Source organism: Oryctolagus cuniculus, chromosome 10 (genome assembly GCF_964237555.1).
Source record: "Oryctolagus cuniculus chromosome 10, mOryCun1.1, whole genome shotgun sequence".
Classification (NCBI taxonomy): domain Eukaryota; kingdom Metazoa; phylum Chordata; class Mammalia; order Lagomorpha; family Leporidae; genus Oryctolagus; species Oryctolagus cuniculus.
The window spans coordinates 54518603-54542001 of NC_091441.1; the positions used below are offsets into that span (position 1 = coordinate 54518603).

Consider the following 23399-nt stretch of genomic DNA (forward strand, 5'->3'; position numbering starts at 1 on the left):
TCACGGTTCCCCTGGGAAGACCCTTGACCTCCATTGGACTGGACACGCTTGTCGCATGGAGGGAGAACAGAAGGCTGGCTGGGCGCCGGTCACTAGCTGCCGTATATTCTGGAACGTGTCTCTTCCTCCAGCTGCTCACCCTTCAGACTGGCCCTCCCAAAGCTGATGAGACCACAAACAAGGTCCTCCCTTTCCCTCCAAAGATGTCTGGCTCACAAAGGCAAGGCTACAGCTTGATTTCGTTGCAACTCTTCTATCATCTCCCTTGAAAAGCCTCAGTCCTCCGCGTCTGTTAGGTCTTCCTGCCCAGTTGGGTTCTCGACTGAGAGAGGTCTCCAGGCTCAGGTCTTGGTCCACGCCCACCTCAGATCCTTTTCAATCTTGCTGACAAGTTCTCCCCTGGGGACTGGACACCTCAGTCTGCTCACGGCCAAGGACACTTCTCCACCTGCTCACAGGGCCCAAGGCAGGCATCCCAAGACCACGTGACCCAGGGCTCTTGCCTCCTGTCCCTCCCAAAGACAGGTACTTCTGGGTCTCACAACTGCAAGCTCCATGGGCAAGGTCCTTTCCCCGACAGAACCACCATGGTCACTGGATGCAAAGCTCATGGAGGCACCTGCCATCGTCAGTCTCAGGCTCACAAGTCCTACCTTGCACCGTGATGGTCCCACTGTCTCCATCCACCAGGAGCCCTCGGGTGGCAGCAGCTGGTCTGGCTCCTGGGAGGGCCTGCAAACATCATCTAGCGTTTTCCAGGGCTTTCTCTTGCCCAGGGACTGAGCTGCTCTTCACTTTGGTGTGTGCTCCTGTGCCCAGCACATAGCGGGGCTCTCAGCGAAGACGCACAGGACAGCCAATGATGACTGGATCCTATCCGGTAAGCAGCAGCTCCCGCTTGCCAGCTGCCCCTAGCACAGGCCGCTCTAGGGCCCCGTGCCAGTGCCTGGGCGAGGGGCTGCCGGCCACCTCCCTTCCTGCACAAAATGCTCACTCCCACACTGCAACAGTTTCTCAAAAGCCTTGACGGGTTTCCCAACCTCACAACAAAACAAATTCACTTTTAGGAGATGATACACACTCACCTTCTATCCACAGGAACAAAATTACCCAAAACCCCACCGCTGCTTGCTCTTACTCCTGCCTGGCAAGCAGATCGTCCCACTCTCTGCCCAGCACCCTCTGTGGCTCCCACCTTGCTCCCAAAGACCCGGCGGCCCCAAGTCTCAGGGCTCACTGGCTCCTCCTCGCGGGCTTTCCCACGGTGCCTCAAATGCACCTGTCTGTCTCAGCCTCAGTGCCGAGGCCTCCACTGCTGCCGGTCCTCCTGCCTTCTGCCAGCCCCTAGAGCCCTTCCTGTGGCCCCTCACCCCTCAGCTGCTCAGTCTGTCTCCACAGCACTTCTCCTGTTTCCTTACTTGTTAGCCAGCTTATCAGCCACTTCCCCATCCAGTCCCAAGCTCCTTGAAGCAGGACCTGCAACCTGTGGCCACTTTTCCACCGACGCAGCCCAACAGCCCCATGCGGAGCAGGTGGGAGGAGCAGGCACTGAAGGGCTGGACACAGGCCTGGTGGCAGCAGTTAAGGGACTGCTTTATCGGGCACCTTCTGGCTGGATGCACCCCATCCCTGCTGGAAGGTGCACAGCCATGGGGCGGCCCAACAGAAATCCAGACCCACTCTGGGTGGGAGCGATAGGCTTCTGCCGGTGACCTCTCAGGCAAGGTAAAGGAGCTCGCTCTGTCGTCACCTCATGTTGGTGGCCTAGGTGCGACCCTGCCGTGTAAGCGCCAAGGCAGTTTTCCCACGAACTTCTGAAGTCCACCTTACACTGTCACGGCTCACACACCCGGGTTGCGCTGTTCCCACTAAGTTTGACGTTGGGGAGCTGGGCCTCCCACCTCCAGCTGATGGAGGAACTGCATGCTTTTGGTCTTACATGCCACTGACGACAAGGCTGGGAGGGTCCACGCAGCAGAGGCACCATGCTCTACCCAAACCCCGCTCAGGCTGCAGATGGCGCCTAAGGAATTTCAGCCACCAGCTGACCCCTCCAACTCCCCCCACACCTCTGCCCACCGTCCTATCCACTGGGACACGCTGGGATGAGGGGAAGCCCCATATTATGCAGAAATCAAGAAAGGTAACAGCTCCAGCTGTCCCCTAATGTCCTAACCTAGTTATTCCATTACAAGGAAATGAAGTTAGTCTAGCATGCCTCTTCCCCCGTGAACTCGCGTTCACTGCAAACAACCTGGCACGGTTTTCTAAAGCGCTGAGCCCTCTGCTCCAGAACTCTGCCAGCCATCAGCCGTGGGTCTGCCCGTCTATCCCGAGTGGAATCGACCCTCTCTTCCCAGTGCAGACCCCACTTCCTCACGGCAACATCTGCCGGGCACTACTCAAAACTTCCTTCACTCTCCCTGGGAACTCAAACCTAGCTTTGCATTTCTAGAACCCCCGCATTCTCTGGGACCTAGCCCTAAAGACTAAAACCCACTGAAAAGTACTGAGCACACACGCACTGAGCACCTGCTGCGCCACTGCCCTGCTGGAGACTCCACACTGCACAGTCCCACTCGGGGAAGGCCACACAGCCAGCAGCTGAAGTCTGCTCCCCCGGAACCACCAGCCCCAGCAAGGCCACCGCCCTTCCCCTCCCTCTTCTGGATCTGGTTTTAAAAGCTCCATAGCTGGGGCCAGTGCCGTGGTGCACTTGGTTAATCCTCCGCATGCGGCACCGGCATACCATATGGGCACCGGGTTCTAGTCCTGGTTGCTCCTCTTCCAGTCCAGCTCTCTGCTGTGGCCCGGGAGTGCAGTGGAGGATGGCCCAAGTGCTTGGGCCCTGCACCCGCATGGGAGACCAGGAGGAAGCACCTGGCTGCTGGCTTCTGATCGGCGTAGCTCTGGCCGTTGTGGCCATTTGGGGAGTGAACCAATGGAAGGAAGACCTTTCCTTTCTCTGTCTCTCTCTCTCACTGTCTGTAACTCTGTCAAATAAATAAATAAAAATCTTTAAAAAGAAATACACTCCACAGCTATCACTGGCATCTGATCCATTATTTTAGTGAAACACATCTAATGTAAAATGTGCCACGGAGGAGTTTGTAAGTATACAACTTCAGTGTCACTAAGGACACACACTCTGTTGTGCAACCATCATCACCATCTACTTCCAAAAATCTTCCATTACTCCAAACAGAAACTCTATACCCATTAAGCAATAACTCCCTCCCCTCCTAACCCCCAGTGACCTCGAATCTGCTTTCTGTCTTTACATCTTTACCTAATCTGATTGTTTTATAATGAATAAAGTCAGACAAGATTTGACCTTTTGTGTCTGGCTTATTTCACTCGGCATGTTTTCCAGGCTCATGACCTCCACTCCCTTCCAAGACTGAATGCTATTTATCCATTCATCTGCTGGTGGACACTTGGTTGTTCCTATCTCTTGGCTACTGTGAGTGACGCTGTGTGGGCGCACGCACATCTGTTTGGACGCTGCTTTTTCAATCTGTCCAGTGTAAACCTAGCAATGAATTGCTGGGTCGCTGGGTCATCTTGTGCTTTACTTTTTAAGGCTCTGCCCGTGTTCCGTGAGAGCTGGCAGGAAACGACACAGGCTCCCACTGTTGCAAGTGTCTTTCGTTCACTCCAGATTTCAGCCTCTTACAGGTCTTCCCAAACCACTTTATTTAGTCCTTATTATTTAATTAGTCCTGGCCTTTAGCTAAAGATTTTTAAAAATCAAAATTTAAAAATTGCAGCGGAGAATTTCCTGACAGTGGGTGGATTCTCATCTCCCACCGCTCCCGTGGGACACCAGGACTGGGACTCCACCTCCCTCTTTCTGGCTACGAGCTCCAGTTTCCTCCCTGTAAATGAGGATAATGACTATTTTCATATGCTATGATCCGGGTAACAAATAACCAGAGTTGGCGGCTTAAAATAGCACACACTTGTAATTCTGGAGGTCAGGACTTTGAAATGGAGCAAAACACGGGATGTCAGCAGAGCTGGTTCCTGACGGAGGCTCTGGGGACCAAGTGGCTTCCTGGTGCCTCCCACTTCCAGGGGTTGCCTGCAGTCTCTGGCTTGTGGCCCCATTCCTCATCCTCACAGCCAGCAATGGCCAGGCCACTCCAGTCCCTAACCCGGGATCATCCTCCCGTTTCCAGGTCAGCTCATCAACAACCTCGATCGCCTCACTGTGTCAGCTGCGGGGACATCTCTGGGGACTACTTTCCCACCTATCACAAGACAGTAACATCTTCCTCATAAGTTGCTCCAAGGATTATCTGTATTTCTAAATCTGTTCCACCCTTGAAGGCAAACCCACTTATAAACAAACACCTATTGAGTTTTGAGTTAATGAAACAAAGCATTAAGTACCTTGAGCCTGGCACCCAGTAAGGGCTCAACAAACATCTTCCATGATCATCCCATAATGTTGCCCTCTCTTTTGGTAATAGGGCCCAGCCACAAGAACCCAGTCCTGGGTCTGAGCTTCCTGAGATCTTGTTCTGAAGTTCAGGGAAACACTGCTTCCTCCTCCAACTACAACGTCCAATCTGACATCTCTCCAAAGGTCCCCTGGAGCCCCAGGTGTCCTGCAGGCTCTGTCTAGGCAGCACCCCCTGGCAACTGCCCTCACAGTGCCCCGCACCTGTGTGCAGACCAGACACCAGCAGGGCTCCAGTTCTAACAGTGGGGCTGAGGCGCCCATCGCCATTGGCCCTGGTCTGAGATCTGCGCGGGCACGGTTCTGCTGAACATTCATCCCTATCACACCACAAGAGCTGCTGGGGGTGGGGGCTGGTTTCCATCGTGCACACCCGTTAGGTAAGGATTCGCCTAATGCTGGGGAGGGAAGCAATTCCTTACAGGTGAGGTATTTCGAAGCAGCTGCCCCAATATTAACGATCATGAGGTCAACTTAGCCTTTCTCTCCACCAGACTTTATTGTCTCTGGTTCTCAATGTATCTCATCTCCTCCATCTAATTAAAAACCACACTTGAAACTCTTGGTTAGATCAGATGCTGAGCTTGGTGAGAGACTCACTGCTTGTTTCATGAGCTGCGCTCTGGCTGAGACAGGGGGCCCTGCCCCTCCTGCACACGAGGGCCTCTATCACATGGCCAGTATGCCTGGGGACAGAGGAACCTCCGTACCAGCGTCTTCAGGGCCAGAAAGAGCAAAGGTTCAGCCTGTAGGTGTAAAGGCTGGGCTGGGCTGGGCTGGGCTGGGCTGGTTGGAGGCCATAGGGAGGCTCGGGAGCTGGGCAGAAGCCGGGGCTGGAGCAGTGACCGAGACAGCCTGGGCCTTAGTACTTAACAGAAGTGCCACACGCTGCGTCCCAGGCTCCTGTTCAGTCTCTGCAAGGAGAGGCAGCTCATCCCCTGTCCTTGGGGACTCCACTTTCCCATCCAACCTTCAAGTTCTTTACTGAACACCTCCAGCCTTCTGCTCAGAGCTGGGCTGCCCCCCACACAGGCAGGCAAGCTGGAGGCTCGTGGCTCCATGGCTCACTACTGAATGCGTCCCCGTGCGCCCAAGGTGGGTGATCAGAGACCCCAGCCGTGGCACTGCTCCTCCGAGAGTATGGCCAGGACCTCTCCTACCCACTGCTGCCGGCGACAGAGCTCATCCCAACGCTGAGCCCCCCACCCCCACCCCGGGGAGACCCCACTCTGTTGCCTGCCTCCACGGAAAGGCTGAGTCACCCCCTCATGCATCAGCTCCACCGCAGTGGCCTTCTGCCACCTCGGAAATCAGATTCCAGTCCAGGCTTCCCCCAGGGTTCGCTCCTTCATCTGGCTGAGGACCCCCTACCCTTGCTAATGAGCCTGAAGGAGGAAGGTGCACCCCCCACCCCCAGTCCTCCCACCTTCTGTATGCACAGGAAAAGCAGCTCCCACCTCGCCAGCGTCTTCGCCAGTAGTCCCCTGTTCTCACGGTGGTCGTCATGGCTCTTTCCTACCCCTGATGCTACTTCTCAGACCCCCCAGAGAAGATAAGCATCCCTGGCTCCCCTGAAGGCTACCCCATCCCCACCCCCACAAAACCCCTTGCCCTACTCTTTAAGTTCCTCCTGGCTCAAGGGGGTGCTGGGGAAGGCAGCTTTGTAATGCACCTTAGAAATCTTTGTAATCCAAAGCTTTCACTAACCACACCCTCTCAAGGCCAACACACGCCAGGCCGGGATCTGGGGACTCCATGTCCTGGACACTTGGCAACAGCCGGGTGGGACACGGCTAATGTGGCCCAATCCTTTGACTTTGCCATGGATTTTACGAGTATTTATAAATTAAAAGCTGTCAGCCGGCGCCATGGCTCAATAGGCTAATCCTCCGCCTTGCAGCGCCGGCACACCGGGTTCTAGTCCCGGTTGGGGCGCCGGATTCTGTCCTGGTGGCCCCTCTTCCAGGCCAGCTCTCTGCTGTGGCCAGGGAGTGTAGCGGAGGATGGCCCAAGTCCTTGGGCCCTGCACCCCTTGGGAGACCAGGATAAGCACCTGGCTCCTGCCTTCAGATCAGCGTGGTGCGCCGGCTGGCCGCGCCGGCCATTGGAGGGTGAACCAATGGCAAAGGAAGACCTTTCTCTCTCTCACTGTCCACTCTGCCTGTCAAAAAATAAAAATAAAAAATAAATTAAAAGCTGTCTATATTTCTTCTGCAGTCAAAGAGATTGTAACAAAAACACCAATGTACACCATGACAAATAACAATACTAAAAATGGCAAAAGTAAGGTTTGTGTTTAGTGAGTAAAAGCCTCAAAGGAAAAGGAAAAAAAAAAAAACAAAAAACAGTGGTTAGAGGAAAAAGGCACGAAAATTGTGACAGTGAGAGGAAGTAAATACAAAAAAGAAAAATTCAGAGTATTCTATTTAATAATTAACAGTTGGGTGGATGGTAACTAAAAGGTGTGTACTTCACATACAAAGATTTATTTGGAGAGCTCAATTTTACTATTCTGAAACCACCAGAATCATTATAAAATGGCATTCCTCATCCTCATATGGCTTTAAACATAGACACGTGCTTCAAGAAAAGCAGCCTTGGGAAACCATGCCCGTCAGTGCTGTGGAGCCGGTGACACAGTGCGTCTTGTACCAAGTTATGGCAAAGCTGGGTCCTCAAGGTCTAACTGAGCGCCTGGCAATTGTCCTGGTGTGGATTACAGAGCGTCCCTAAGGCCCTGTGGTCTCCAACAAATCAGAAGGAGCTCAAGCACTGTGGTCTTTGAAGCAAGACCCACCTCCGCTCTGACAGTTGCCTCTGAGTCACGCCCTGAGGCCACAGGGAGGAGCTGGCCCTGAGGGTGGCACAGCACCCTTGGAGCTCCGTGCCCAGCAGGCCATTTTCACACGTGTGCCAGTAAGGAATCTATTTGCACTGGCAAGAGAGACTTGACGTCGCGGTCATGTACATTTCCTAAACACCACAATTTTTAATCAACAGACCGCTTACAAGAACCACCAGGGAGCTGGAGGAAACACGTCCCCCAGAGGTGGCAGGCCCAGGAATCTGTGGAGTGTGGAGGGGGTGCTGCGACCTCCTGTTCATCCCAGCAGCATGGGTCCAGACACGCCAGGTCTGGGCCACTGACCCTTCCCCGCCCTCACGGCCACGGTGGTGTTCGTGCGGTACCTGCCATTCCTGGTATCGTGCTGCCGCATGTTCTTGATAAAATGAATCTTCTTAAAATTCTTTGGTCTGGGCGAACCTGAGAGAGTTCGACATCTGAAAAACAAAAATTGATGCAAAAGCCCGGTCAGCCACTCGCTGGACAGCGCAGGCTTCTCCACAGAAAGACAGGAAGGAAAGACTGGACGAATGGTTTGCGACACCCCACGGCAGGCAGAAGTCACCTGGGGTCATGAAGACGATGCAGATGGACGCAAGGAAGCTTTAAAGCACGCACACACCCCAGGGGCAGGCGTGGTGGGATAGTCTGCGAGACCAGCATCTCCTATGGGCTCTGTGTTGAATCTGGGCTGCTCTAATTCTGATCCAGCTCTCTGCTAATGTGCCTCAGAAGGCAATGGAGGATGACCCAAGTGCTTGGGCCCCTGCACCCACATGGGAGACCTAGAAGCAGCTCCTGGCTTCTGGCTTTGGCCTGGTTCATCCCAGGCTGTTGTGGCCATTTGGGGAGTGAACCAGCTGAAACAAGACCTCTCTGTCTCTCCCCCTCCTCCAGCTCTGCCTTTCAAATGAATAAAAATAAACCTTTAAAAATAAAAAACAAATTAAAAAACACCGACAGACAACTTCCTCAATACTATTTTACAGGAGTCTGTGGAAAGCCAGCCAATGACAACTCTTGTCCTCAGCCACAGTAACACAGCCGACACAGATTCCCACGACATGATTCTTTCTTGTCGTCTCGAGAAGGCTCCTCCTGGGTCAGCCCAGGGAAAGGCAAGGGGAAACTGTAGATGCAAAGGCTGCAGAGCGGAGTGGAGGAACCACGGGAGAGTCGCACTTTGCCAACAACCCTGAGTCACTCTTCCTGCGGAGCAGGATCTTGGCCTCGGCCCCCCGGAGCGCTGCCCCGTCTCTCCACTGGAGTGCGCCTGGGAAGTCACAGATGGAATCAGAGCGTGCATCAGAGACCTAGCTAGTTGCTATTTTCAGACAGATTGTGGCTTTGTTGAACTAAAGGGACTTGGATTTGAGAGATTCTTTTTCTGGAATATACCGCCTGGGCTTGCACTACGGGTTTGTCAGAGCAAGCCTAAGGTGGGAGAGAGCCCGTCTGTGTACAGTATTTTCCAAGGCCGCCGCCAGATTTGAAGTCACAAAACCGCAGCACCACCAGCAAAGCAAGAATCCCAAGCAACAAGGTCGGCCTTTTCTTGGGCAGGGGAGCTGTGAGCTTCCGACTGCGGTTTCCACGACCAGCAGGCCTTTCTGACTTTGAGCCTCGCCGCCCTGGGCTGCGGGCGTGTTTCAGAGGGGCAGTGGTGGAGCAGCAGCACCCAGCCTCCTCCCAGAGCCCACAGCGAGGCCCGCACTGGGATGTCACGGAACTCGTCTCCTCTGCACTTTGAGAGTCGGGAGAAGGAACAACAGGAGGAACCAGCAAGGAGTCGTCGCCAAGGGGCAGGCAGGTGTGAGGTAAGCATCTGGGGGCCTTCTCTGGGAAGAGGGGGCTCCACAGGCCACGGGTGCAGTGGAGGATAGCCCCACTGGCCATTACCCAATACACTGGATCCAGAAGCTCCAATGGAAACCACGTCCTCCCAGCCTCCACCCTCAGATTCACTACAGACCTGGACCTGTTGCCATTGCTAAGATTTCCCAGCCTTCCCTGCTGCTGCCGTGAGCGTTTATGAACTGTCAAGTGACACGTTTAAATGCATGCCCTTCTGCACACGCGCACAAATGCAGGTTTCACGTGCCATCTGCAGCAGCAGACTCTTCGGACAAAGTATGCGTATGCTGTTACTACTCGCCTCTAGTGTTATTAGAACTGCAGTACTTACTAAAGGACCTGAGCGCTTGGCTTTGTTTATTATCTGAGAGGCAGAAAGAGAACATGCTCCAGTCTGCTAGAGGAGATCTGAGGGGGCGAGGGCGGGTCAAAGCCAAGAGCCAGGAACTTGATCCGGGTCTCCTACATGGGTAGCAGGAACCCAGCTGCCTCCCAGAGTGTGCCTTAGCAGGACTTGAAGTCAGGCACAGAGGTGGAACCCAGAGGTCTTAACCAGCGGCTTAACCACTAGGCCACACGCCTGCCCCTGAATTCTTGGCTTCTGAGGAAGACTCTCCTCTTAGAGACCTGCAGAGCCCTGCTTCGGGGCCCCGGGCAGATGCTTCCTGTGGGTTTCAGAGGCAAAGAGAGAGCTGGTGCCTTCCAAGCCCGTCCCTGCCCCAGGCTTCTAAACCTAGACTTCACTGGTTCAGGGGAACAGAACCTCACTCTGTCTTCTTGGGGTCACCCTCTGGATGCAGACTCAGACCTCCAAACTGCCTCCCATCTACTGCCAGGGTCTGCAGGCCATCCAAGGTTTCCAACTGTCTCTCACCTAGACGGTTCGAGGAACATAGGGTCACTGGAGAGACGAGGACCTCTGTGCATCTCCAGAGGGTTCTGGATGGCCCAAGGGTTCCAGAGTGTCCTCAGATGGTTACCATACCTGCCCCCAGCAACAGCAGAGCTTCTGGGGCTGGCCAGTCAGGCCACAAGCCAGACACCGAGTGGGCACAGGCGTCTCACAGATCCTCCCACCTCGGCAAACTCTGGCACCTTCTCCCGCCCCCCAGGAAGCTGGCTCCAATGCCAGCACAGAGCGAGGACGGCCCTGAGCCTCCCGTGCCTGCAGGAAGAGCAGCACCCCACTCCCTGGCCTTCCAGCGACTGTGGAAAGGCCACAGACGGCTCCCACAGCAGCAGGGGAAGGAGGCGTGGCAGGAACGTCTGTCACAGCCGCAGCCCCCAGCACCCACCAGCCCAGACCCGTCTGGCAAATCAGAGCAGGTGCCGATGACGTCATCCGCCACAGACAGAATGAGGTATTTCTCCATGGCTAGCGGAGAAATCCTTCTTTCTTGGGTTCCAGGCACCCCTCCAGGCAGGCACAAAGTCCTCACTTGGCACTCTGGGAGAATACAGGGAACAAAAAGCCAACTGATGTGCACAGCTCACCCAAGGGCCTTCGTCCTACAGCCACACCCGGCGCTCACCGCGTTGGCCCTCGCTCAGCAAGCTGTTTGTCATTTTGCCTTTTGTAAGCATTCAAGCAAACCACCAGGGACTCTAAGAAAGGAGAACTGCTAGAGTGTGGCATTAGCAACAATTGCCAAGGCGACTGTAGCACTCGGCACTCAGGTTTGCGCAGGTTAAGCAAACAGCAAATTAATTTCAAAGCTGCCTGCATCAGGTGTAAACACCCATTTAAAACATATATTGTAAGTGATGCAAAAATTAAATTAGGATAGAATTAAATTAAAAACCAATGTAATGAAAGATTAGCTCTTTCATGTTGGCACTGATTACAGGATACACTTAATTATGGGAAAGGTTTAATGGATGCCTGGGAGCCATTTCTTCCGTGTGCTGAGCTGCCAAGCATGTCGGGCTAACAAGCTTCGCCCCCACAGTTCCCGAAACACTTCAGTGTCGTTAGGTGCCTTTGTTTCACAGACTGAAGAGGACCTCAGCGATCCCTCCCATTTCACAGATGGGAAAACCAAGGTCCCAGCGATGTGAGTCAACGTCCAAGGCCAAGAACTCACATCCCCGAGGGCTGAACGGATGTCTCTTCTCCTACATCACACACGAATTTCCTGGGAGCCAGAACATGTCTGAGTAAATAAAAGAACTTTTTTTTTTTTTTTTTTTTTGACAGGCAGAGTTAGTGAGAGAGAGAGAGACAGAGAGAAAGGTCTTCCTTCTGTTGGTTCACCCCCCACAGGTGGTACACTGTGCCGATCCAAAGCCAGAAGCCAGGTGCTTCCTCCTGGTCTCCCATGCGGGTGCAGGGCCCAAGCCACTGCACTCCCGGGTCACAGCAGAGAGCTGGACTGGAAGAGGAGCAACCAGGACAGATTCCAGTGCCCCAACCGGGACTAGAACCCGGGGTGCCAGCGCCACAGGGGGAGGATTAGCCTAGTGAGCCGCGGCACCGGCCCTAAGAGAACTTTTTGCAACCTAACATCCATTTGTGGGAATAAAGACTTCTAAAGCTGCCAGATTCCCTTGACTTCTGACTCCTTTTCAAAATCTTCTATTTGCCCAGATGGGTGTGCAATCTGCAAGTAAAGGGAGCATGATGTCGCAGGGGAGGCAGTGAAGCCATTTGTATAGGCGGGGCAGGTTCTCAGAAGAGGGAGCGCAGCTGACAGGCACTGGCCAGGACCCAGCACCCAGGTCCCTCCTCGGAGCTCCCCCTGGCCACATCAGGGCACAAGACACCTTTGTCCGGAATCCTGAGGATGGAGCTGCACTGTTTTGCCTACCCCCCAAGTCGCCGGCTGCCCCGACAGTGGCTTCCAGGGGCCTCTTGAAATGCCAGGAGCTTTGTGCTCTCCTCTGGAGCTTTGCTGTCTGTGACAGGGGAGGGGGCCCTGGTCAGAGTGTGACCGTACAGCTCTCAGACGCAGGACTGCTGCCCGCCCTCCACACCCTGCAGGTGGCTGGGCTAGGTGCCAGCTTCCTCATTCACCTATTTTAAAATAAAGATTTATTTTTATTTATTTGAAAAGCAGAGGTACAGATAAAGGAGAAGAAAGAGCTAGACCTAGAGTAAAAGCGAGAGAGACAGAGAGGTCTTCCATCCACTGGTTCACTCCCCAAATGGCTGCAAAGGCTGGAACTGGGCTGATCCAAGGCCAGGAGCCAGGAGTTCTTCCAGGTCTCCCACGTGGGTGCAGGGGCCCAAGGACTTGGGCCATCTTCCACTGTTTTTCCCAGGCCATAACAGAGAGCTGGATGGGAAGTGGAGCAGCTGGGACTTGAAGTGGCGCCCATATGGGATGCTGGTGCCTCAGGGAGCAGCTTAACCGCTGTGCCACAGTGCTGGTTCCGTTCCTGTTACTTTTAATACACACACATACATGTGAATACAAATATATACAGAAAGACACATGGGGCAGCACATGCTGGGAAGGCAGGTACTTGGGTTCCTGCCATCTATGTGGGAGCCTAGGATTGAATTCTAGTCTCCGGGAGTTGGCCTGGCAGGAAAGAGACAGAGTCCTGAGTCCTGGCCAGCAGCCAAAGCATGTGGGGTACAGGTGCAGGTTCAAGGAGAAGCTGCTGCAAGTCTGTGGGAGCTCCCAGCCAGAGGCACAGCACAGCTCAGCAACTGCTGCCACCCCAAAAGACGCCTCACACGCACCACAGACCCCGAGGGAGACGCAGGTACTCAGCAGCACCCAGCAGCGGGGCTGTGGTCAGCTCCTAGGGGGTCCTACTGGCCCTCCTGGGAACACGAAGCCCAGGGCCTTTGCGGGGAAAGGCTGGGTTGTGTCTCCATTAAGCGGCAGCTTTGCAAATGGAATGGCAAACCGGGCTGTGCTGGTGCACGAGTGGGATACGGTCGTTGTGGAGCTCCCCTGGTCTTCGGGCTTGGGATTCTGCACTAGGGGCGAGTTCCACAGTCCCCGGGCCTCAGACGGTCATTTCAGAAACTGAACGCTGGCTGGGTGCGGTGGTGCAGCAGGCTCAGGCGCTGCCCGCAGCCCATAGCAGAATGCCAGTCAGTCCCAGCACCTCTGTTGCACCTTCAGCTTCCTGCTGCTGCCTGGCTCATCCCAGGCTGTTGAGAGGCAGCAGGTGGCGGCACCCTGCCACCCGTGTGGGAGGTACAGAATGGAGTTCCTGGCTCCTGGCTTTGGCCAGGCCCAAACCCAACGGTTGTGGCCATTCGGGGAGTGAATCAATGGGGACAGCTCCTCTCTGTCTCTCCCTGTCAATCTGCCTTTCAAATACAACATAAATAAATCTTTAAAACTTGATAAAAGTTTCATTCTGTGGGCCAAGACTTTCTCCCGCAGAACCCCTCTTGTACCGCGCACTGCAGACACACGAGGAAGCCTGGGCACGTTACCTCCGGAGAGGGGCGTTCTCCTCGATATCCTCCAGGGTCTCCAAGGACGATCGCTGGGAGATGAGGCGACGGCTGCAGAGAGAGGACAGCAAGGGATCAGTTCCGTGAGGCCGCAGCTGGCCTCCCAACAGTCCAGTGCCACGAGAAGGGACGGCTCAGACCCATGCTGCCTGCACGGCAGACACCCGGCCCGCCCACCTGGCTGCGCTTTCCCGCTGTCCACCGGGGCCTCTCTGCTGTGATGCACAGAGGGACCCACCCTTTTATGCTGCAATTTCCCCAAGGTGCCTGCAGAAGGCGGCCCTGTGTGGAGGGTTTCTGAAGCATCAGACGATACCATTCAGCATGCAAACATCCGTGGTCTGAACCAGGGAACATAAGCACTGGTGTACTAAACGTGTCACAGTCTCCAAGAGGCCAGGACTTCAAAGGCAACGAGGGGTAAAGAAAAAATTGGAGCCCGAGTTGTGGTGCAACAGGTTAAGCCTCCACCTGCAACACTGGCTTCTCATATGGGCACTGGTTGGAATCCCGGCAGCTCCACTTCCAGTCCAGCTCTCGCTGATGGGAGAGCAGTAGAAGATGACCCAAGACCCTCGGCCCCTGCATGGGTTGCAGGGTTCTGGTTTTGGACTGACTGAGCTCTGGCCATTATGGCCATTTGGGGAGTGATCCAGTGGATGAAGATCCCTGTCTCTCGGTAACTCTGCCTTTCAAACAAATAAATATATCTTCCTTTAAAAAAAAGAAGAAATCACCCTGATCACCCCGTGGGGAGCATTTCTCAGAGACTGGGGGATAATACTCAGCATGATTGCACCCCACAGTGGCAGTTTCCAGCTGCTGAAGGTCGCAAGCCACCAGCTACGACCCCTCCCGTTTGCTGAAATTGGAACAGGTCCTGCTCAACTAAGAACAGCTGAGACAAGAGAGCAGGCTGGGGTCGGGGACTTCAAACAAATTCATTTGAACGAGGACCGTGGTTTCACAGTATGTGATTTGGCACGGTGGGGCAAATGGAAAAAGTTTGACAGGTTTTTACTTTAAGAAAAAAAATAGGGCTAAAAATACAAATATAAGTCGATTTTCTATTGCATTTGACAAAATTCCAGTTAAGAGCATGTAATTATGACTATGACCTAATTTGTTCTAAAGAACAAAGAAGAAAACGGTCCTTTTCTCTGTGTGTGTACTCTTCCTGGCCAGTTACCCTGACATCTTTTGCTCCATGCTTTCCTTCTATAAGACAATCAGAAGGCTCATTTTTGCAAACTATTCAAGGGCTCCATCAATTATTCCAAGAGCCTTTCTTAATCTTTGATATTCAAATCCTTTTGAAAAACACCTCTCACATCTCCTTCTCATTGTCTACGAAACTGTCCAGTGCTCTTGGACTTTCCAGAGGCAACACCAAGCCACCCACAGTGCCTCCCCCACCACCACCGTGCGCACGAAGTGCTGGCCATTCCCTAGAGTCTACTGCATTTCCACCTCCGCTGTGCTGCCTGGAGCTGGCCGGAGACACTGACCCGAGAGAGGTACAGTCACTCCTCCTTTTCCTTGTGGCCAGTTCCTCAGTCAACAGGACTCCCCTGGGCAGCCCTGTAACTCCAAGGACTCAGCCCGAGTGAGCTGCCGGCCCAGTCTCTCCAGGAGCTGGGCGCACGGGGTCCCAGGCTGGGACTGGGGTAGGTGTCCAGTTGGCCACGCGGTCACCCTCCGCGGCTCTCCACGTCAGGGGCCCCACCCACGGGGCAGCGTGATGCTGTAAGGGAGCAGGCCTGGGTGCAGGGATTAGCCGGGTCTGGATTTCAATCCCTGGGATCTCACACAGTCCCTCAACCTTTGAGCCTCCGCTTCCTCATCTATGAAGTGGGAAAGTGAGAGTAACAAACGGCCAGATGCAAAGTCCTCGGCACAGGCCGTTCGTAAAGAGTGGCAGCTTCTGAGCTTTGATTGATGCTCCAGCTTCCTCCACCAGAGCTGCACCCTGGCCTGTGTCCCAGTCCAACAGCCTGGGATCAGGCTGACCGTCCCAGCTCCAGCAGGGTCACACCAATGCCTTGGGCCTCGGCCCACCTGAGACACCTGTTCCTCCTTCTGCACCTACATCCACTTCTAAATAACTCACTCTGCCTGTGTAAGCCAGGCTGCATCAGCACGCCCCAGGAAGTCCCACGGGTGCACTGGCCGCCTGTCACCTTAGTGCCCCCCCAGCCTCCCGGCACTGCCCTTGTCATTAGCCACGCCTCTCTGCCCACCAGAAAGTCATGATTTAAACATACCTGCTCTCTTTATTTCCAGGTAACATTCGGAACTTCCAAATCAAAAATGAGCTCGCTTTAGATACGCACACTACAATGTTATTGGAGATAACATATCCACAGGCAGAAATAAATGTTTAGGTTTCAGATGCTGGCAACCTCCCCAAATTCTCACACTGGGAGCCTTCCTTGGTAGAACAGCATTTTCAGGTGAACAGGAAGTAGACAGGTGATGGTTTACTGAATGTGTAATCAGGTGACCACAGCACCTGAGGACACCCCACCCCACCCCCCGCCGCTGCCCCCAGGGAAGCCATGGAGGGCTCCGTGGGCAGCACAGGCAGACACAACCTGAGGCCCCTGCAAGGCCCAGGCAGGTCCATCTCCTCAACGTGTCCCACATCCACCTGCTCAACCAGCAGGACTGCATCCCACCCCTTGTCTTGGGGAAACACAAAGCCCAGGCAGCTGTGGCTCCAGCGGGACAATGAGGAACATCAAGGAATTCCAGCAAGGAGCCCTCACCCCCTCTGTGGAGAGCCCTTCAGCCGCACCCCACGGCAGGCATGGGAGTCCTCGCCGGGCAGCCCGGGATTCTACAGCCCCAGCCACATTCAGGCCAGGGTATCTGCCCTGGGAAAAAAGGGACCATTCACAAAAGCACACACCTGACAACTCCCTCATTGAGAAGCTGATGCAGCTCTTCCCGTACAGGGAAAGACAGGTACTTATGCAGAAAAAAACCCAAATAGAGGCAGATCTTTCTATACGATGATAAGAATTTGCTTTTTTAAAAGTCAGCCCACCGGGTTTTCTCCTCTGGAGTTGAACAAACGTAGAGTCACACACATCATGGACTCAATGGCCATGGGCAGGCGACCAGCCTCAATCAAGCCCTTTAACCCTGTAACTGGCCACATCCACTCTGCCTACTGCTATGCAGATCCACTATCCTGGGGCACATGTGTCCCCACCCCACACTATGATGGTATCAGGGGTGTCTTCGGCAGCTGATGAGGTCACCAGGGTGGGGCCTCAGGGATCCTCCAACTCCTTAGAAAAAGGACCCCAAAGGCCGGCGCCGCGGCTTAATAGGCTAATCCTCCGCCTGTGGCGCTGGCACACCGGGTTCTAGTCCCGGTCGGGCGCCAGATTCTGTCCTGGTTGCCCCTCTTCCAGTCCAGCTCTCTGCTACTGCCCAGGAGTACAGTGGAGGATGGCCCAGGTCCTTGGGCCCTGCACCAACATGGGAGACCAGGAGAAGCACCTGGCTCCTGGCTTCGGATCAGGGTGGTGCGCCGGCCGCAGCATGCCAGCCGCGATGGCCATTGGAGGGTGAACCAACTGCAAAGGAAGACCTTTCTCTCTGTGTGTCTCTCTCTCTCTCTCTCTCACGGTCCACTCTGTCAAAAAAAAGTCCAGAAAGCTCTCCAGCCATGTAAGGATACAAAGAGAGTCAGTAGTTGAACTGAAAGCCAGCCCCTGACCATGCTGGCGCCTGGATCTCGGGCTTCGAGTGTTTATAAGCCACCCAGTCTATGGGGATGTGTTACAGCAGCCCAAGATACAGACACACACACAGACACAGGTGTCACAGCAGCCCAAGTTAGACACACGCACGCACACGTGTCACAGCGGCTCAAGTTACAGACACACACAGAGTTGCACACACAGAGACAAGTGTTAACGGCAGCTCAGGTTACACACACACACAGAGAATGTTACAGCAGCCCAAGTTACACGTACACACATACACACACACACACACACACACACAGGGGCACCACAGGTCAGGATTCTCCAAAAGGAGGAAAATCCAAAACCCTAATGTCCACATGTCCTTTAGATTTTTATTGGAGAGACAGAATAAGCTCTCATCCTCTGGTTCACTCCCTAAATACCTGCAAGAGTCAAGGCTCAACCCAGGTCTCCCACAAGGGCGGCACGAACCCAACCACTTGAGCCATCACCTCTGCCACCCAGGGTCTGCATTAGCAGGAAGCCGGAGTCAGGAGTGGAGCTGGGACTCGAACTCAGCAATGTGGACTTCCCAGGTAGCATCTCAACCCCTGGGCCAGATCCCTCCTCCTCCCACCATGTTCCCTTGGTGCAGCAGGTGCGCCTCCCTTCTCTCATGAGTGGAACCAAGCAGTGCATTCTCCAAGATGGACAGGCGGGGCGTGGGAAGCACTGCCACTGCCACCGTAAGGAGACCTTCCCGCGGGCCACAGAACGCAGGCGCACGCCGCCTTTCCCACCAGACAGGGCCGGGTCGCTGCCAGACAAGAGTCATGTGACCTGCTGTGCGACTCAGTGGTGTGCGTCTCTGACCACACCACCGCCTTTTAGACCCTCCCAGGGAGCGACATCTTCCCTCTTGCCTTCTGCAACGGGAGGACAGGGCTAAGGGACAGCGGCCAACCTTAACCGAGCTCTTCCACCCTGCAATTTGCCTCATAAACTAAGCCCGTTACTAAGCAAATTCATCAGTGTGGGGGCAGAGCAAAGGAGCAGAGGTCTTTGCACGTTTTAAATGACAAAGAACACTTAGCCTCGGCCCAAACAGCTTATTACCCAAGCAGACATTCAGTAAGAGACTGGCAGAGCTCAAAACAAAAGAATTACGGGCTGACATCACCAAAGGCGATTGTTTCTGCCTGGCCAGCAGATCCAGCCTGCACTTGGGCCCCCACCTCGTCTGACAGTGAAGAGCTAGGCCCTCTCACTGGCCACATTTTGGAGCTGATGTGGTTCACACGGAATGCCCACGTGTAGGCCAGTCTCCCCAAAGGACCCAGACTCACTCTGGGATAATATCCTTTGAAGACAAGACTGGCTGAGCAAGGCAGTCATAATCCATGGCAACAAGGACGCAGATGGGCAGTCTTAGAACGAATTTATCCACCTATCAAGTAAGGGCCAGCGGCTGGTCACCAGGGGAAAACCATCTCGGGACCAGCACTTCTCAGGTGTCTTTTAAGCAACCAAGAGGTCACCAGCCCCACTTGTAGGGCAGGAACTAACGGCCCAGGGGAAGCAGGCTCCCCGGCGTGCCCCTCTGGAAAGTCCTCCCAGCTAACATTCCCAATATTCAGGGTCGACTCTCCTGGAGGAAGTTCCTCCTCTCCTTAGACCAGTAAGTAGGGTGTTTCAGACGAGTTCTGATCTAGGGGCAGGACAGGGGGCTTGCTGCTGCCCCTGCTGGCCAATGAGGAGGACAGGATCACGCTGGGGTCCAGCAGGGCAAGCCAATCAAAGCCAGTCCCTCAGTGGAGACACCAACAGTAGCAGCTTGGACTGGTGGATGAAGAGGCAGTGAGCACCACACAGGACAGCGCTGGACCAAAAGACAGGACGAGCCTGCCGTGTGAAAGGTGAGCCCTGGGGCCGGTGCTGTGGAGCAGTGGCTGGTTCTGGTTCTAGTCCCGGCTGTTCCTCTTCTGATCCAGCTCTCTGCTATGGCCTGGGAAAACAGAAGATGGTCCAAGTCCTTGGGCCCCTGCACCCGCGTGGGAGACCTGGAGGAAGCTCCTGGCTTCGGATCGGCCCAGCTCCAGCTGATGTGGCCAACTTGGGAGTGAACCAGCGGATGGAAGACCTCTCTCTATCTCTACCTCTCTCTGTAATTCTGTCTTTCAAATAAATAAATCTTAAAAAAAAAAAAAAAGAAAAAGAAAAAAAAAAAAAGAAAGGTAAGTCCTGGCCACAGTCTGTTTCCTGGGCATAACGTGAGGGCACTGAAGCCTGGGCCGTCTCCAGAGTCTGGGAGTGGCTAGGGGAGGGGTTTTTAGAAGTTCCCAGGGGACTCCAGTGAGCAGGACAGCTAAGTCTCCGCCCAGGTTTAAAGTTGGTGAGACCCTACTCCTGACACCCCAGTGACTTCCCTCCAGCATCAGCAAACTGGCATGGAAATGATCAAAACCACCCCAAATAGGAAGCCATCTCCTCCCCTCTTACATGAGGACCTTATTTGGTTCAACAAGCAAAGGAACTGGGGGTGGGTGGAGCGGGGCTCATTTGGAGAACTGAGGCTAGGGAAGGACAAGGTTTCAAGTATAAGCAGGTGGGTAACGTATGTAATAGAAACACATGACCTACGTGCAGTACCAGACGAGCAAAGAATGACTCCTGTTTTCTCCGGGAGCAAAACACAAGCTTTGACAGCAGGAAGGAGGCGCCTGGGTGACACCAAAGCCAACCATCTCTCTATTCCCCAAAAGTAACTTGTATACGGCTCTAGGTTTCCACAGGTAGGGAACCCTTTTCCCAGGGCAGGTGTCGTGGTACGATGGGTTAAGCCACCACCTGGGATGACTGCGCTCCATATCAGAGTACCTGGTTGGAGTCCCTGCTACTCGGCACTTCCGACTCAGCTTCCTGCTAATGTGCACCCTGGGAGGCAGCAGGTGATGGCTCAAGGGCTTAGGTCATGGAGACCCGGATGGAGTTCTGGGCTTCAGCCTAGCCCAGCCCTGGCTCTTGTGGGCATTTGGGAAGAGAACCAAAGGGTGGAATATCTCTGTCTCTGTGTCATCCTGCCTTTCAAATCCTTTTTTACAAAAGAGAATTTCCTTTCTTGGCTGCAAGTTGGACGGCTGAATGGCAGTTACCTACTCACAGGCGTGCAGGAAGAGAGGGCATCGTTAACACAGTTACCCACGGGACAGCCGAGCTGAGGTCATGATGACTTCACATCGGTTTAGACAGCTGTTCTGACCAAAACCTCCAATCATAAAAATAAGATAATCACAAGACACCCACACACTCATCATGGACGTGCTCTGGCCCACAGACCAACCCTCACTCCCTCAATGCAACAGAACCATGACAGACTGAACTGCTCTCGGGCGGACCACGCTTAGCCAACAGTGGGGATGTGAACAAGGCTGAGGATGAACTCACAATGTGGTTAATACGAGTTCCCAGACAGCCAGCACAGTCCCGGGGTTGGCCTCAGACGCTTCCCAACCCCTCGGCACCCCAAGGTCACGAGAAGTCCCACTTCAGCTTCACGCGCTCGGGCAGCCTCCACTTGCCAGCCTGCTCTGCTGACTTCAGCACCCGTAGGTGCCTGAGCAGCACCCACAAGAGAAGGCTGTGGCTCACACCCTAGGAAGCAGAGCTGGCCAGGGCCGGCACTGCGGTACAGCAGGTTAAGCAGCCACCATCTTGTACTCTGTACCTGTTCAGGTCCCAGCTGCTCCACTTCCTATTTATCCAGCTCTCTGCTAATGCACTTGGGAAAGCAGCAGAGGGTGGCTCAAGTACCTGGGTCCTTGCCACCCATGTAGGAGACCTGAATGGAGTTCCAGGCTCCTAGCTTTGGCCTGGACCAGCCCTGACTGTTACAGTCATTTGGGGAGTGAACCAGTGCATGTACGCTCTCCTCTATCATTCTGCCTTTCAAATAAGGAGAAAGGAAGGAAGGAAGGAAAGACCAGGTCTTTTCGGCAGCTGGCAAATTCCTTGTAACAAGTCACAAGATCTCTTGGGACCAGCTCTGTGGCTTAGCGGGTAAAGCTGCCGGCATCCCATATAGTCACTGGTTCAAGTCCCAGCTACTTTGCTTCCGATCCAGCTCTCTGCTATGGCCTGGGAAAGCAGTAGAAGATGGTCCAAGTCCTTGGGCCCCTGTACCCACGTGGGAGACCATGAAGAAAATCCTGGCTCCTGGCTTTGGATCAGCTCAGCTCCACTCATTGCAACCATCTGGGGAATGAACCAGCGGATGGAAGACCTCTCTTTCTCTCTGCCTCTCTATAACTGCCTTTCAAATAAAATACATACATCTTTTTAAAAAAAGAAGTCACAAGATCTTATAAGCCTCTGTCCCTTGGTCCTTGTATCCCTACCCCACACAGAGATTCTTTTGCACTGGGAATAGTGTTCAGCTCATATAAAAACAACAAACAAAAAAAGCCCCAAACCACAATGATTCTAAAAAGCAGGGTACACATCTGCCATTTGTAGCAGCCTCACTAGGGAAGCCTACTATTTAAAGGGAAGGAAGAACCGGGTACAAACCCAACAACGACGCCACCTTTTGTGGAAAGACTGGTTCTCAACTACTAGACTTCTTAAAGCAAAACCACCTCCAACATCCCAGTTATTCCCTGGGTTAGCTGGGTGTTGAGTTGTTGGAGTCCCTGCAGCCCGAGCTTCCTCTAGATATGCAGCAAATACATCATGATCACTCCGTGCACGAGCTGGCAAGCCTGAAAGCCAAGATCCCAGAGGCTCCCTTCAGCATGAGCCAAGCCAGTGCGCTCAGAATGAGCCAAACTCATTCTGCACCAGCACGCAGGTGCTCCCAGACGACGTGTCAGCCGGGAGTCTGCAGGCGGCGTGGCCCTGGCCTCAGCGTGAGAAGGTGCTCCCGAGATGCGCGCTGAGCTTTCTTCCCCCATGGAGAGCTCTGTCCCCCAGCGAAGGTGCTGACGGAGTGAGCACAGGTCTTCCTCGCTCACCGGGCAACAGCTGCTTCCCGGCTGTGGGCGAAATCCCGGAGCAGGGCTGAAGAGTCTGACTGTACGGGGACACACAAGCAACGTGGCCTGCGGATCATATGGCAGACCTGGTAAGAAGCAGAGGGCACAGCCCACTTGCTTCTTGCAAGGGGCCCCGTCCCCCACCCCAGCTTCCTGCCTAAAGCCTGGGCCCTATGAGAACACAGACCAAAGCAATCCCATTCCCCCAGGGAGCCAGGGGACTTTTCCTCCTAACAACAGGGGCGGGGAGGGTCTGGGCCAACGGCCACCTCAGGCGTTTGGTCTGGCCCTGCCAAGGCAATGGCAGGCAGGACTTGATATTCAATAAATCGAATAGCAGGCTAATTTTTCAGTTGAAAATTTTGTACGACCCCTCCCCCAGTGATGTTACAAAAATGCAAATAGCCCTTGGCAGATAAAAGGTTCCCTCATACTTGACAAAAAAACAAGATTATCTTTAAGAAAATAAGAGATAACCAGATTAGCTTTTAAAAAGCATGCGAAAGGGGCGGCACTGTGGCATAGCGGGTAAAGACGCCACCTGCAGTGCCAGCATCCCACATGGGCACTGGTTTGAGTCCTGGCTGCTCCACTCTGATCCAGCTCTCTGCTGTGGCCTGGGAAAGCAGTAGAAGATGGCCCAAGTCCTTGGGTCCCTGCAGCCCATGGGAGAGCCAGAAGAAGCTCCTGGCTCCTGGCTTTGGATCAGCTCAGCTCCAACCACTGGAACCATCTGGGGAGTGAACCAGCAGATGGAAGACTTCTCTCTCTGCCTCTGCCTCTCTGTAACTCTGCCTCTCAAATAAATCTTAAAAAAATATTTTAAAATGCTACAAAAGTGATATGCAATCCAGCTATGTTTTCAAAAAATCAAGTTAAAATCAATACACCAAGAGTTGCCAAGCCTGTTCAAATAAGATTTGTTTCTACATTGTTATAGGCGGGTCAAGAAACCTACTCTCTAAATGTCTGCAGAGAATACAAAGAAACTTGGCTCATCCAAATTTCCTTCTGTTTCAAGGGTTCTCCCCAGATGTGCCAAGTCCTGGAAAACCCAGCTGTGAGGTCATCTTGGTGTGTAAGG

General features: G+C 53.9%; 1 protein-coding gene across 2 annotated transcripts in view; it reads right to left on the minus strand.

Annotated features, from left to right (window-relative positions):
* The window catches only part of CABLES1 (Cdk5 and Abl enzyme substrate 1), a 108453-nt gene that overhangs the window by 45630 nt on the left and 39424 nt on the right, over nucleotides 1-23399 (minus strand). For both annotated transcript variants that reach the window (XM_051851355.2, XM_051851354.2), the window contains exons 2-3: nucleotides 13564-13635; nucleotides 7655-7747 (exon numbers count right to left, since the gene is read on the minus strand). In XM_051851355.2, coding sequence (XP_051707315.1) covers nucleotides 7655-7747; nucleotides 13564-13635 — 165 coding nt within the window. The remainder of the gene's footprint in view (nucleotides 1-7654; nucleotides 7748-13563; nucleotides 13636-23399) is intronic.